At 35.3% G+C, this 17,087-nt stretch overlaps 1 protein-coding gene across 3 annotated transcripts in view; it reads right to left on the reverse strand.

Annotated features, from left to right (window-relative positions):
* The window catches only part of BANK1 (B cell scaffold protein with ankyrin repeats 1), a 634,941-nt gene that overhangs the window by 43,151 nt on the left and 574,703 nt on the right, over nucleotides 1-17,087 (reverse strand). For all 3 annotated transcript variants that reach the window (XM_054253119.2, XM_002745525.7, XM_008992921.5), the window contains 3 exons: nucleotides 9,900-9,978; nucleotides 6,005-6,313; nucleotides 770-1,072 (listed from right to left, as the gene is read on the reverse strand). In XM_054253119.2, coding sequence (XP_054109094.1) covers nucleotides 770-1,072; nucleotides 6,005-6,313; nucleotides 9,900-9,978 — 691 coding nt within the window. The remainder of the gene's footprint in view (nucleotides 1-769; nucleotides 1,073-6,004; nucleotides 6,314-9,899; nucleotides 9,979-17,087) is intronic.

Below are 17,087 nucleotides of genomic sequence, written 5' to 3' on the forward strand. Positions count from 1 at the left end.
ATTTTCTCTTTTCAAAGTATTTACTGGTATTTATCAACTTTGCAAAGGAGACGGTAATATCCTAGAGATTTTAACTATGAGAGACAACCCGAGAATTTCTAACAAAAGCTCATTCCCTGCCTTTATAATCTAGACAACTGTTCCAATTCACATTTTATTTCAGCAGAAGCAGTTGATTAATTTGTCATAGTTTCCTACTTTGTTTTATTTTCTTGAACATTATCGGAGTACATCACCATTAAATAAGTGTGTTTTATATGGTAAATACTTTACATATGCTTGATAAATTTTCTTATATGAATCTCTGAATATATACATGCAGCTTAAGGAACAGAATGTTTCTATTGAAAATATTAAGTATATATGAGTAATTATGTTTCCCTTAGGTGGATCTATGGTATATATTTAAATGTCCTTGTGTTGCCTATGATTTATAGGAGTTGAGCTTCCCGCTTATAGAATTAGGAAGGAAGTATCAAGTAGAATTTCTACATATATGCTGTGGCTTCATGTTCCCTGAATGACTTGTCATTAGCCTTTTTAATGAGGAATTAGAAACCTGAACCCAATCCAGTATTCTTACTTTCTTTACTCGTTATGTTGCTAAATTAAAAAATAAGGCTGTATAGTTTACCTGTGACTTGAAAAAAAAAGGTTAATCTTTGGAATTTTAGAGCACTAATCGCATCACCATGTCCCCTCCTCCCATACTCAAAATTTTGAACATACAAAATTAAAAAGTAAACACACAACAAGGATAAAACATTACCTTGAGCTATGTAAGGTGTGGTTTCCTCTTTCGGAGGTATATTTGTGGGTCGGGGTGTGGGGGCAGGAGGTCTGTTTATAATGAAAGACCGACTCCCAGTTTTTTTCTTTATACTCAGATTGGCCAAAATCATGTCATATTCACTGTCATCAATCTCAGCAAAAGTGTATGGGTCTTCCTCCTCCTGATCCTTTTCATCTTCTTTCTTCTCTTTTTCTCCTTTGAGCTCATCTCCTGTTTCTTGTCTAACACCAGGATCACCCCAATTCTGACTTCTTTCCATTTGGCCTTCCACCATTGTCCCTGTTTATGAAATATTTACATTGTGTTTACTCTTCTGTTATATGCAATGTTATCGGTGTCCCTCTGTCACTTTTTTGAGCTTCCCAAGGTGGCTTAGTCAAGTGCCATAGGAAATAATATTAGAGAGGAGCTCCTGACTCCAGAATAATAATTTATATATTACCCCATAATGCAGAAAGAAAAGTGAGCTGTGTAACTTACTAATAAATCATCCTGCAGTAATTTAAATTTTATTAAGAAAAACACTTTGCTTAAAACATGGATTTTTAAAAATCATTTAAATATTTTCCATATTATTGTGTACGTGTGTGTATATATAAATTATATAATTTTTGTTTTTGGATGGAGTCTTTCTCTGTGGCTCAGGCTGGAGTGCAGTGGTGCGATCCCAGCTCACTGCAACCTCCACTTCCCGGGTTCTGGTTCAAGCAATTCTCCTACCTTAGCCTCCCAAGTAGCAGGGATTACTGGCATGAGCCACCATGTTCAGCTAATTTTTGTATTTTTTAGTAGAGATGGGATTTCACCATGTTGGCCAGTCTGGTCTTGAACTACTGACCTCATGATCCATCCACCTTGGCCTCCCAAAGTGCTGGGATTAGAGGTATGAGCCACTGTGCATAGCCAATATAAATATTTTTATATATAATTTCATCTATAAAATAATGTATAAAATATAAGTATATTATATATGAAATATATGTATACCTTTATATATTATATATATAAAATACATATTATATATACTTTCATATGTAAAGAATGATTTCATATCAGGAAATTGAGTTACAAATCTAAGTCTCAAACTCCACAGGCTTTGAAAACTTGTGTTTTTCAAGCATAATATTCTTATATGTATTTTTTTCATTTGAAGTTATTTCATGTTTCATATTGCTTGCACTGGATATTTCACCTAAAATTTAATTTCTCTGAAAATGACAGGGAGAAATAGCTAAAGGCACCATTAGTTGGTTTCATAGCGGTCAGTCTTTGAATATGACAAACTGACCTTCAAAAATACAGCTCTTGCTTTCTACAAGCCAACTTGAATCTTATTCATAGATAAAGGACACTGGCCACGTGTGTAGTGGCTTCTGTGCCTAATCCCAATGCCTTGGGAGGCTGAAGTAAGAGAATAGCTGGAGGCCAGGAATTTGAGAACAGCCTGGTGAGACCTAGTATCTACAGAAATGAAAGAATTAGCCAGGCGAGGTGGTGTGCACCTGTACTCCCAGCTACTCCAGAAAAGGAGGAGAGAGGATTGCTTTTGACCAAGAGTTTGAGGTTACAGTGAGCTATAAGCATGCCATTGCACTCCAGCCTGGCAACAGAGTGAGATTGTGCCTCATGAATAAAAATTTAAAAACATGGATGAAAGACACTGAAAATAGAGTTCATGACATAAAAGACAGCATAGATGATCAGTGATTTGAGAATTTACATGAAAAGAAAACAATTATAGGTTTCAGAGTCTTTGATGGTTTTTACATTCAGTAATATCTTAACATATAAGAATATGTTAAAATATTTTGTAGCAGTTATTAATAAGAGAAAGATATATGCTTTGATTAACAAGTAAATTGAAAAGAATGTTAATGCCTCTCTAACAGGCCAATGAGAGGCCTTTTTCTTTCATTGTCATTCTTTTTCAATTTGCCCTTCGTTTGGTAAGAATCTGATACTTCCCAAATTAGTTTACTTATAAAGATTTCAGTGGAAAAACTTAAAAGAAGAAAGAGAAGTAACAGACCAGAATTAAAGGATATTATTATAGAAAGATTCAGCAGTTGTCTTGGGTAGGTTTATGAGGACACTAATTTCCCAACAGTGTCTTAACTCTTACGGTTTCATCCGGTTTAACCTAAGAAATATTAATTACCCATGTGCCTAGCACTAACTTTCAATTCACCACGACTTGCCTTTTATCCTATGAATAACCTGGTTTTAAGATTTTGACTTTATGACTTCGGTTTCACTGACAGCAACACAGGTGAAGCCAGATTAAGTGTGTGGGAACCATTTTTTCAGTGTTTCATTTTTAGCAGAATGTGTCAACCATCTTACATTTATGAACTGATTTCCTGAGCTGTTAACTCTGTTTCCCCACCCACCTCTCTTCCCAACTATTTCTAAAGTTGGGCTTGCACTAGAAATAATACATTTTACTTTTTATTTTCCAGAGTATAAGATTATACTTTTAAGAGTGGAACCTGAGCTTTCTCAATTCAGGTGGTATATCCATGAAGAAAGATGAAAACGAATCACTTCTATAATTCCAACTTTTGAAGTAATTGGGGAAAAAGTGTATAAAAAATAATAGAAGTAAGTAACTGACACTTTCTAATTATAGGCTTCTTGGGATTGAGTCAAGGAGGGATCCGATAATTACTTTTCAGGATTCTTGGGATGTTAAAAAGAAACAATAGTTTATTTATAAACTATAAAGTGCTCTATAGTATTATATGTTATTAGTTTCTCTGATGAAGATGTCCATAAATCCATTGTGAGGAATGTGATCCCTACAGCATTGATGAGATGGCTCTTTTTTCCCCCCTTCAGTAACTTGAGGGCAGATGGCAGCTACTCCTGAAGAACAATTTCTGACAGTATCACTAGCCAAAGTCAAGACATAAAAAGTCTCTGGCAAAAAAATAACTGATAGCTTACAGCCTTGCATTTAAAGACCAATAAAACAATTTTGAGAAAAAATACCAGCATTTTATTATCCACTTCTAATATCAGTGTTATGAAAAGCTAAGATCAAAGTAACACTGCAAATAAAATGTAAAAAGAGAGATTTTAAATTAGATGAGTTTTTGTTTTATTTTGCTATTTATATTTATTTGCTAGCTTTCAGGAGATATATTAGCCAAGATTACATTTCTTATTTCAGATATCTCATGAAGACCTTGGGTAGAGTCGTTTTAGACCTGCTAACCAACTTATCATATATAAAAATTTACATTAGGAAAAATAATGTGACTTAATAGTAGCAACTTTTTTTTTTTTTTTTTTTTGAGACAGAGCTTTGCTCTGTCGCCCTGGCTAGAGTGCAGTGGCGCAATCTCGGCTCACTGCAACCTCCGCCTCCTATTTTCAAGCAATTTTCCTGTCTCAGCCTCTTGAGTAGCTGGGATTACAGGCACTCACCACCATGCCCGGCTAATTTCATATTTTTAGTAGAAATGAAGTTTCACCATGTTGGTCAGGCTGGTCTTGAACTCCTGACCTCGTGGTTCACCTTTCTTGACCTCCCAAAGTTCTGGGATTCCAAGCGTGAGCTACCGTGCCAGGCCAGCACTTTTAGGAGAATTAATCTGACACAAGACAATTTTGCCTTAACAATTAATTTTGTTATAACAAATTATTCATACCTGAAAAAAATGAGAAAAAAATCCCAGAATGTTGTAGTCAGTATAACTAACCTAAGATGTTTTCTCCTGTCCCCCTAAATATTAATACATCTACTCCATAGATAAATATTAAGGATCCACAAGAGCTTAAAATATAGTAGGTAATAACTATCTGTTGGATGAATGAATGAAGCAGAGAAATATCCATTAGGCTTTAGAGCTTTCCATTAAGCAGTACTTTCTGTCTCTAAATACAGTGCACAACCTTAATAAACCTTATTATGGTAAACTTGGGTCTTCATAGAGGGCCTTCAAGCACACAAATGCTGAATTCCTTTTTTTTTTTTTTTGACATGGAGTCTCGCTCTTGTTGCCCAGACTGAAGTGCACTGGGGTGATATTGGCTCACCGCAACCTCTGCCTCCCAGGCTCAAGCAATTCTCCTGCTTCAGCCTCCCAAGTAGCTGGGATTACAGGTGCATGCCACCACACCCAGCTAATTTTTGTATTTTTAGTAGAGTTCGGGTTTTACCACTTTGGCCAGGCTTGTCTTGAACTCCTGACTTCAGGTGATCTGCCCGCCTTGGCCTCCCAAAGTGCTGGGATTACAGGTGTGAGCCACTGTGCCTGGCCCAAATGCTAAATTTCATTGCTTAAAAATTTACTTTTTGAAACAAGTTCATGTTTTTCTACTTTATAGCCTTCTGTGACCCAACAACTAAATTATAGTGAAAATGGGGTTTTGATAAGAAGTCTTTTTTAACTAGTCTTCTTAAGAATATTTTATATGGAAAATAAATGTAAATTTGGAAAGTACATGTGAAATAATGATCCAAAAGTAGATGATAATATGTAACTGTAAGAGTGAACCTTAAGCTGAGAGTTTGTCAGGGTGTTGACCACTCCAGGCAGATAAACCTAATGTGGAAGCTCCTCTCCATGCTCTCTGCAAGGACAGAGTCACCACTCCCACCTTCTGCACCCCAATTCCTGCATCTGGGAACAAATGCCAGTGACAGCTATGTTAATGCTTCTCCCACTTGGATAGTGTATAAAGTGTTTTCAAACTTTGGTCTCAGTGTAGTGTGCGACAAACCATTTAGTACTTAATTCTCCTACAGCAATCAACTGCTATAGTTCATGAAGTGCCCAAGTTCATCTGAAAATTGTCAATCATTAGCATTTTACTTTTTTCTGAAGACTGAGTATGTTTTAAAAGCAATGTTGTATTTCCTTTTCCACAGAATGCCTGAGGTTCATGTCCGTGAACAACTACAGACTACTAAGTTTTATTTTCTTAAGGCTTTGTAATGAGACAAGGAAAAAAGAAAGAGAAAAAGTGAGAGAAGGAAGAAAAAAAAGGAAGGAAGTGAGGGAGGGAGAAAGGAAGAAAAGAATGAGGTAGAGGTAGGTATCTCTTGCCTCATTTCCAAGGCCTTCGTTTTTAAAGAATAATAGGAAAGTTGCTCTTGGTTTCAAAAGCTGATCTGCTCTGTATAGATTTGCCACTGCACTATTTCCTATGTAAGCCTGTCAAAGGTTTGTTTTTTGTTTTTTTTTTTTCTGACCTTAAACTTACCTGGTAAGGTGAAGTGAGGTCTTTCCAGTTGGAAGGCAGTAGCTACAGGTCGCGGTGGGGGAAGAGGAGGTCTGCTGCTCATGAATGGCTCTTGTGAATTATTTTCTGGGTCAGCACCAGGAATGAACACATACAAGTCATCGTAATGGTCCTCAGAACTCTCACTGCCAACCTCTGCTGGGCTGTGCTTGGCCTCCATGCCTGATCCATTCTCTTTTCCTTCCCCTTCCATTTTATTTGCCTCAGCTCCATCTGCACTCTGCCTGTATATCTTCCTGCTGTTGTGATGAAATCCTGGGTTCTGTGTGGCTGTTTATGATGAAGATTGCAGAATATCATTTAAACACACCATCTGGAGGCATTTCATATTCTGTAAATTTGTTCAGAAATAGTAGTTCTGCTAATAAAAGTTTTATGACCTGATATAAGTTTTAGTGAGCAGTCATTTATTTCTGGGCTTTTAAAGTACTTACCAAATAAACAGTCAAAGCTCCATTATGTCTTGCTACCTGTGTATATGCCACACTCATGCAGATAATGATATTCTGATTCTTTAGAGTTGTTTGAACAGATTCACATATTTGATAGCATCATTGCATTTTTATTAGAAAACAATAAATGATGGAAAAGGTACAAAAGAAAAGACACAAACCTTTACTTATAAAGAATCTATGACTCTTATTTAGTTATTTTAATATAAATTTTATAAAGAGAGTATAAAATTATTATAGAACTATAGTATAATTTATATATTATATATAATATATATATATACTATTGTATAATTGTATATTATAGTATAACTAGAATAATTTTATAATTCCTTGTAATAAATTATTTACAGATACTATACTAACTTTGAAACTATTACTTGGGAAAGTTTTATATATATATATATATATTTATTTATTTATTTATTTATTTTTTTTTTGTGGGGAAGGCATCTAAATCACCAACAGTAGGTAAATCTTTCTGAGGCTCAGTTCCTTCACCTATAAATGCATTCTACCATTTAACCAGATAATCCAAATCGCCTCTACTTTAAGAACCATGTAATAATTTGTTTTTATATCATATCCAGTAAATGCTCTTTAAACACTCAGGTTGAAGACAGAAAAAAAGAAATTATAATACAATGACTTTAAATCTTCAGAAAAAAACTTTCATTAAATTTTCTTTATAAAAGTATTCTCTAAAGAAAGGATTCAAAAACTTTAGGACAGACTTTTGGAATTTTAAACAGACTTTGGAACCTCTGTAACAGACCTATGAATAAGTGAACTGTTGTCCTTGTCAAGGCAAGAAATTGCTTTATTAAAATGTTGCTAAGCTAAAATATAGTTTAAAATGCCAAACAGCAGAATGTAGAGAAGAAAGACTTTTTTAAAATGAAGAATTACACTGCAGAAATTTTTCTCCATAGAAGAAAAATTAGTCATGTAGAAAAATCATGCCCATGGTGGTTGCTCATATTACTATATGGAATTTTTTTTCTTTTTCTATTCTTTCATGTGAGAAAGAAACATACAGTTTTCAGTGCTAGAAGTAAACCAAGATTCTTAATTACCAGCCTGGGGAGAGTAGATAGCTTTTTGTTTTTGTATACTGTCTGCACAGATCTCATTCATCTTTCTATCCTTAATACTAAACACTGAGCCTGAAATTAAGTAGTGTCTAGAAATGTTGATGGAATGGATGGAAAAAAATTATTGCTTAGGCTAGCTAAGGGACTTTATTATTTCTGTATGAGCAAATCAGTCATCAACTCAGAATTACATTCCTGCTATAGGAAATTACTCTTAGCTACACTTCTGTTTATATATTCAGTGTTTCTTAATACTGAATAAGCAAAAAAATCTGTATAGTACTTGTCATCAAATATGCTCAAAATTGGTTTTCAGCCCTGGAAAGTCAAATTTAGTGAGTTAGTATGTTTTAGCATGCTTCATAGTCATGATAATACCACTGGAAATCTGCTGAGCTAGGGTTCTGTGCTTCATCCTCTCTCTCATGAAAGAGACTGGCCTGAGCCCAGTCATACACAGTTTCATATACAAAAGAGTTTTAGTTCCAAACTGTGAAAGTGAAATTTTTCTTTATAAAGAATTGAAATAATGTTTTCTTATTACAGACAATTCTACTGAAAATTAGGCATTATGATAAATATATGGTCATTTCAATGATTATTTTAATTATAATCACTTTTATTATAATTAAAATAAGATATATACCTTTAAAGCTTGGTGCATTAATCCACTGCTTTAATATTTAGCATTTTTCATGTCCTGCAATAATTTGAAGAGTTTACTGATTTTTGCCAAATTATGCTAGTGAAGGCATTTAATTGTATGTAACTTCATTTGATTTGCAGTTCCCCATCATTTGAAAAACTTGTGGTCAATAATGTTTGCTGGGTATAGACTATATTCTGTTACAGGTACAGGGGATACAATCAAAACAGTGAAGAAAAAGTCCTAATGCCTTTGAGCATGTGCTTTAGAAAGGGAAGACAGGCAATAAACAACCACCAGATAAATAATTTATTATGTTAAATATTGATAAGTGAATGAAGAAAAGGAGCAGGTAAAGTGAAATAAAGTGCGATGGTAGAGGAGGGTGTCATAATATGAAAAAGGAAGTAATGAAGCAAGCTTTGGGCATATAAGGAGAAGGTGTATAGAAGGAATAGAAAGTGCAAATGCCTTGAGGCAGGCACATTATTGGTGTATGAATAAAAGAGTGGTGAGAGATGGGAACATGAAGATTAGGGCCTTGTAGAAATTGAGAAAGATTGTGAGTACAATGGGGAGGTATTAGAGGATCTGAAGCAGAAAAGTGTTTTTAGTACTTTCATGAAGCATAAAATATCAGAGGCAGCAAATGTAGAAGTTGATATTGAAGGCTTTCTTATTGTGAGAGGCTGTCCTATACATTATTTAGCAGCATTCCTGATGTCTCTACCCAATAAATACCAGTAGCAATCCTTTCTCCTGAGTCATAACAATAGAAAAATTTCTATTCATCTCCAAGCTTGCAATTTAGGGGGTGACAATGGCCCTCCATTTATCTACTGTAGTAAACAGAGGGACAGCTGATGACACTGTTGACTAGGATAAATAAATAACAATGAAAGAGGAGAGAAATGGTTGAATGCTGGCAATATTTTGAAGGTAGAGTCAACAGTATTGTATGACAGATTGTGTATGGGGTAGGAGACAAAGTAAAAAAGTGAAGGATGACTTTCAAGGATTTTGAACTGACTTGAACAAAGGAGGGAAGGAGTTTTCACTTACTGAGATGGGGAAGTCAGGTGGAGAGCTTTGGCAATGGCAGGAATCAGAATTTTCAAAAATGTTGGGTGTGAGATTCCTATCAGACATGCTGGTGAAGATGTTGAGCTGTATGCCAATAAAACCTGGCATAATGGGTAGAGTTTATATATGTATATGTTTATATACATGTAGGAACATGCTGAATTATTCTTCAGACATTCTTCAGACACAGAGCCAGGGAGGACCTTAGAGAGTATTCTAGTTCAACATTCTCATTTCATAACAGAAAACTAAGTCTGCAAAGAATGTGGTTATGTGTTTTTTAAAAACTTAAAAAATGTAGTTATCAAATAGTCTAAATAGTCATAACAGAGTTATATGTGTATTCCCTCTGGGTAGGAAAAATTAATATTTGATTATTAAACCTTGAACTTATTAAAAGTATTTAAATTAGCAATATGATGTAGTAGTATCTCTATTACAAATTAAAAGTCAGTTAATTAAATACCTTTCCACATTTCTCTTCAGTCTTACTTTTTCAGTTACATATGCCATAAGTCAGATATATATGTGCTATATATATATGAACATGTCACATGTATATAAAAAATAGGAAAACTTACAAGGAATATATGTGGAAAACGAGGCAATATCCTCTTCATAATCATTTTCTTGCTCATTATTTCTGTCAGTTTCTTGGATCTGAAAAACATGAATGTAATTTTCAATAATATGCATTAATCTCAATAGATATGCACTGGATGCCTGTGCAAATAAGAAATAGTTTGTTTTTATTTCAATACTTTTATATTATAGGTCTTGGATAACAAATGCTTAATGGCACATAGTACTAAAAGTATAATGAGGGAAATAGAACATTTATAATAAACAATAAATTGGTTTAAAAAGAAAACTTACTTATTAAAATGACTCTAAGATGCAAAGAAGGCAATAATCATTAAATTTAAGTGTAATAAAAAAGTTCTGAATAAAAATTGAACACAACTATTTCTCTTGAAAATTGTAAGCTTTTCTTCCTTTTGAACATTTCTATGTATTTTACAGTTCAAAAGATATTCTTAATTACAACAATTACTATTATACAGTGAAAGACAATGATATTATACAGTGCTTTATTCTCCATCTTTACAAAAAAGAAATCCAGTAAGGGTATTTCTGTTTATTTGTCTTTCTGAAAACAGTTTCACTATATGTATTTTGAAGCAGAATTAACTGAGAAAGGAGAGAAACCTCTTATCTCCAGAGTTTCTAGTCTTTGTTTATAATCTCTGAAAGAGATATGGAGTCTACAGTTGTGGTGCATACTAGTGCTCACAGAGAAAGCTAATACTAGTGACAGTTCTATTTCTGCAGAAGCATCTAGGAAAAGGGATGGAGATTGACTGCATTTAACATAGAACGTGTTTTGTTAACATGAACTCCAAGGGATTATTCAAATGATTTACATTTCTGTTCTTAAAACAATTGATTGAAATGATTAGGCCATTTTCTCTGCATTTGAAATGTCCCTTCAAAAATTAGAAGCATCCACATGAAAGCATTTAAAAATTTATAGTAGCTTTGATATGCAAAGGTATTTCACCTGCATACCGACTTGATCAATTAGGTTTAACACCCACTTTGGCCAAAAAGAGCCCAATAGAACTCATTAATTTTTCTTTAAAACACTAATGTTATCCAGAGAAACAAAACAGTTCCTAATTTCTTAAGGAATTTTGAAAATAAAAACTTTTCAGTATTTTTTTACTGAGCCTGATGCAGTAACTCATTTTATACTTCACTTATGTATTCCCTTTGATGGACTCTGCCAAATTCTAATATGAAAAATTTTGTAGTTTTAGTAGGAGGATTGACAATCTGATTGATATTTGTATGCTTTAGTATTAAAGTCATTGTTTGATATAGCTAATCTTTGTTTCCAATTAGCTTCACCTATATATTTCATAAGGTAGGCCAAAAAATATATTTTTAAAAATCCTCAGGACTCCCAAAATCATTTCAAGGAATTTCTTTTACTAATTTATTAGTAGCAATGGTTTACAAAGATTTTGGGAATTATGCAATAATTCCTATATATTATTCACAAGCTTGGCATGAGCTCAAAATCACTGTGAATTAATAAACTGACATTAGGCAAGTAGGTAGACAGATGTGTATGTGCTGAGGTTGAAACCTAATGGAACTGTTTTTCTGTGTCATAACTGAAGCCATAGGACATTTGTACAAAAAAAATCCAAGCACACTGAACCCACTAATGTCTCAAGAATTTACCTCCAAATTAAAAAAAAAAAAAGACTAGGTTGATATGAAAACTTTCATAAATACTAGGTACAATTGATATTTTGTATAATCAGACTATGCAGAGAGTAATTGTTTTCTCCAGAATAAAATGCTCTTTAGAAATATTTATGCTAGGTCTCTCCAAGATGGCTGATTAGACACAACTCTGGCCCACAACACCCAGTGAGAGATGCAGAAATCTAGAGATCTCCTAGCTCCAACGGAGATACCAGGTGCATTTCAATGGGTCTGGTCTGATGGTGAGCAAAGCCCACGCAGGGCAGACTGAGGTGGGGAGAATGGGTCTGGTCTCATGGTGAGAAAAGCCCACGCAGGGCAGACTGAGGTGGGGAGACGTGCTGCTTCACCCAGAAACTGCATGTGACCAGCGAATCAGAGGCTCCCCCTCTGGCACTCTGATCCAGATACAGTGCTTCCCCCAAAGCCTCAGCAATACACAGAACAGGGGATCTTTTCCAGTCAGGTGCTGGGAATTACAAGCACAGAGTTGAATAATAATCCAGGATGGTGTCCAGGATTGGCGCACAGACCTAAACAGACACATAAGCCCAAAAGGCGGCTGGGAGAGCCTGCTGACTGACCTATTCCCCCCACCCCCCAGAGAGAGAGGGAGCTGTAAGCAGGAGCAGCTGGGTGGGCCCCTACCCCATGACCATAGAGAGAGGAAGCTGAAAGGGGGAGATGGCCTGGTGCGGCTGGGTGGGTCCCTACCATCCCCAACAAACCACAGAGGGCTGAAGCTCTGACTCTAGCAGGTTGCACAGCCAGTGCCACAGTCTGAGCTGAACCCAAAATGATCCAGACCAGTGGAGGAAGGGCACAATCCACCATTAGAGAAGTGGGACTGGGCTACGTTTTAACAAAAAACACAGGAAGCCTGTGTAACAACAGGACTGCATTCTTGATCACCCAGCAGCACCTCCAGGTCAGGGTAAGAGGTGGGCCTAAACCCCCAGTGTAAACAAAAAAGACACAGGAGGCTTCCCTAGTAATCTGAAGGAGTCCCTAGAAACCCAGTAGTGCCTCTACAGGCAGACATGCGACCTCATCAAGCAGCTCCCTGAGACCACACCCATGTAAATCCATGAAGATAGGAAAAAACCAGAACAAAAAAGATGAAACCATTCAAAGACCAGAGCACCTCGTCTCCTTCAATGGATCACAGCTCCTCAACAATATGGGATCACAACATGACCAAGAAGGAGTGTGACGAATTGACAGAAACAGGCATCAGAAGGTGGATAACAAACTTTTCTAAGCTAAAGGAACACATTCTAACTCAATGCAAAGAAACCAAAAACCTTGAAAAAAGATGAAATGCTAACTAGAATAACCAGCTTAGAGAAGAACATAAATGACTTGATAGATTTGAAAAACACAGCATGAGAACTATGTGAAGCAAACACAAGTTTTAATAGCCGAATCAATCAAGCAGAAGAAAGGATATCAGAGATTGAAGATCAACTCAATGAAATAAAAAGAGAAGGCAAGACAAGAGAAAAAAAGAGTAAAAAAAAATGAACAAAACCTCCAAGAAATGTGGGATTATGTGAAAAGACCTAATCTATGCTTGCTCAGTGTACCTAAATATGATGGGGAGAATGAATCCAAGCTGGAAAACACACTACAGGATATTATCCAAGAGAACTACCCAAGCCTAGCAAGGCAGTCCAACATTCAAATTCAAGAAATACAGAGAACTCCACAAAGATATTCCTCAATAAGAGCAACATAATTGTCAGATTCACCAGGGTTGAATTGAAGGAAAAAAGGCTAAGGGCAGCCAGAGACAAAGGTCAGGTCACCCACAGAGGGAAGCCAATCAGACTCACAGTGGATCTCTTAGCAGAAACACTACAAGCCAGAAGAGAGTGGGGGCCAATATTCAACATCCTTAAAGAAAAGAACTTTCAACCCAGAATCTCATATCCAGCCAAACTAAGCTTTGTAAGTGAAGGAGAAATAAAATCCTTTACGGATAAGCAATTATTGAGAGATTTCATCACCACCAGACCTGCTCAACAAGAGCTCCTGAAAGAAACAATAAGCAAAGAAAGGAACAAGTACCAGTCACTGCAAAAGCAAACCAGTTGGCAAAGACCAAAAATGCAATGAAGTAAATGAGTCAACTAACGGGAAAGAAAATCAGCCAGTAACAAAATGGCAGGATCAAATTCACACATAACAATATTAACATAGAATGTAAACAGCCTAAATGCCCCAGTCAAAAGACAGACTGGCAAACTGGATAAAAAGTCAAGACCCATCAGTGTGCTATATTCAGGAAACCCATCTCACATACACACACATACACTCAAAGGGATAGAGGAAGATTTACCAAGCAAATGGAGAACAAAAAAAGCAGGGATTGCAATCCTAGTCTCTGATAAAATGGACTTTAAACCAACAAAGATCAAAAGAGACAAAGAAGGACACTACATAATGGTATAAGGATCAATCCAACAGGAAGAGCTAACTATACTAAATATATACACACCCAACACAGGAGCACCCAGATACATAAAGCAAGTTCTTAAGGACCTAACACAAGATTTAGGCTCCCACACAATAATAGTGGGAGACTTCAACACTCCACTGTCAATATTAGATAGATCAACGAGACAGAAAATTAACAAGGATATCCAGGACTTGAATGCAGAGCTGGATCAAGCAGACCTAATAGACATCTACAGAATGCTCCACTCCAAATCCACAGAATATATGTTTTTCTCAGCACCACGTTGCACTTACTCTAAAATTGACCACATCATTGGAAGCAAATCACTCCTCAGCAAATGCAAAAGAACAGAAATCATAACAAACAGTCTATCAGACCACAGGGCAATCACACTAGAACTCAGGATCTAGAAACACACTCAAACCTGCACAACCACTTGGAAACTGAACAACTTGCTTCTGAGTGTCGACTGGATAAACAATGAAATGAAGGCAGAAATAAAGATGTTCTTTGAAACCAATCAGAATGAAGACACAACTTACCAGAATCTCTGGGACACTTTTAAAGCAGTGTTGAGAGGGAAATTTATAGCAATAAATGCCTACATGAGAAACAAGGAAATATCTAAAATTGACACGCTAACATCAAAATTGAAAGAGCTAAAGAAAGAAGATCAAAAAAAATTCAAAAGTAAGCAGAAGACAAGAAATAACTCAGATCAGAGCAGAACTGAAGGAGATAGAGACACAAAAATCCCTTCAAAAAATCAATAAATCCAGGAGCTGGTTTTTTGAAAAGATCTACAAAATAGACCACTAGCCAGACTAATAGAAAAGAAAAGGGAGAAGAATCAAATAGATGCAATAAAAATGATAAAGGGGATATCACCACTGATCCCACAGAAATACAAACTACCATCAGAGATTACTACAAATAGCTCTATGCACATAAACCAGTAAACTTGGGAGAAATGGATAAATTCTTAGACACTTGTATTCTACCAAGACTAAATCAGGAGGAAGTTGCAACCCTTACTAGACAAATAACAAGGGCTGAAGTAGAGGCAGCAATCAATAGTTTACCAACCAAAAAAAAACAAAAAACAAAAAACAAAAAACATCCAGGTCTAGACAGGTTCACAGCCGAATTCTACCAGATGTTCAAAGAGGAGCTGATTCCATTGCTTCTGAAACTGTATCAAACAATACAAAAGGAGGGAATCCTCCCTAACTCATTTTATGAGACCAACATCATCCTAATACCAAAACCAGGCAGAGACTCAACTAAAACAGAAAACTTCAGGCCAATATCCATGATGAACATCGACACAAAAATCTTCAATAAAATACTGGCAAACAGATTGCAACAGCACATCAAGAATTCTATCCATCACCATCAATTAGGCTTCATCCCGGGGATGCAAGGCTGGTTCAACATATGCAAATCCATAAATGTAATCCATCACATAAATGGAACCAATGACAAAAGCTGCATGATTGATTATCTCAATTGATGCAGAGAAGGCCTTCAAAATGCCAGATGTAGTAAGCACCTAAAGTAAAATAAAAAAATAAAAATAAAGAAATATTTATGCTAAAAACCCATGCCTCATACTTAATTAGAAATCACTGTCAATCAATAAACTGACATTAGGCAAGTATGTGAATGGATGTGTAAGTACTGTGGTTGAAACCTAATGAAATTTTTGTGTCATAACTGAAGTCATATGATATTTGTACAAAAAACCCAAACACACCTTGAACCCAATAAAAAAAATCTGCCTTGAAATTAAAAAAAAAAAAGTCTAGGTTGATTTGAAAACTTTCACAATGAGTACAATTGATATTTTGTATAATGAGACTATGCAGGGTATAATTGTTTTCTCCAGAATAAAATGCTCTGGAAAAATATTTATGCTAAAAAAGCCAATGCTTCTTACTTAGGTTCACTACACTTACAATAAATCATATTTATTTTGAAAAACATGTTAGATCTAATGATATATTAATAATTCTTTATTACAATCAATAATAGCTTCTAAGATGAGTCTGATGGCATTCTGACATCTAATCACTTTAATCCTTGGCTGTATGGTGGGGTAGACATGGCATAGACGTTGGAGTCAATAAGTACAAATCACTGCTCTGTCATTTACTAGCTGTGTGACATTAGGCTGGGCACTTAACTCTAAGCTTCAATATTTTATCCTGCACAATGTGGATAGTAATATCTATTCCATCAGTTTGCTGGGAGAATTAAATCAGAATAATGTAAGCAAGACACATATCATATCTACCACATAGTAACTGCTCAGTAAATGTAATCTGCACATTTGATCTTCCTTCTTCTAAGATATATGCCTACTTTTAAGCAAGCATGGTTTCTTTTATTTACTCATTTGTCAAACATTTTTGTAGGCCTATCTGCTAAATAATCTGTTAACTATTAGAGAAAGTAAGTTAAAAATAGAAAAAGAGATGTATTTCCCACTATTAAAAATAATCGCATTTTTATTGGAAAAGACAACAAATTATTAGAATACAATATTTTATTTATTTCAGAACCACAGACTCAGTCCTTACAGGTGAAATAGAGCAATAAGAAATAGATGATCAGAGCAAACGTTTCTTTTTTTCTTTTTTTGGAGATTGGATTAAAAGTTATCTTGTCATATTGATTCCCACTTCTCTAAATGAAAGATTAATATTAAATGACAGAATCTATTAGTTTAACATGCTTAATGTAATATTTCAACCCACAGATAGTAGTTGCAGCACAGAACGTTTAATGTAATAAAATTAAAATCATTAATTATCAAAGATAAACTAAAAAGAGAACGTCCTGTTGACTGAGGTATATGAAGCTCCACATGGCTTTGAAATCTGGTCCTGTACAAATTGATCATAATATTCTGATTTTGAGGAAGTTAATAAAAACAATCTTCACATGGCAGTTGGTTTCCAAATCATTTTATGAGATTCTGAAGATACTGTAATTGGCCCAACTCTTGCACAACTTTCCGCAGTGTTGG

The sequence above is a fragment of the Callithrix jacchus genome, chromosome 3 (genome assembly GCF_049354715.1).
Source record: "Callithrix jacchus isolate 240 chromosome 3, calJac240_pri, whole genome shotgun sequence".
Lineage (NCBI taxonomy): Eukaryota > Metazoa > Chordata > Mammalia > Primates > Cebidae > Callithrix > Callithrix jacchus.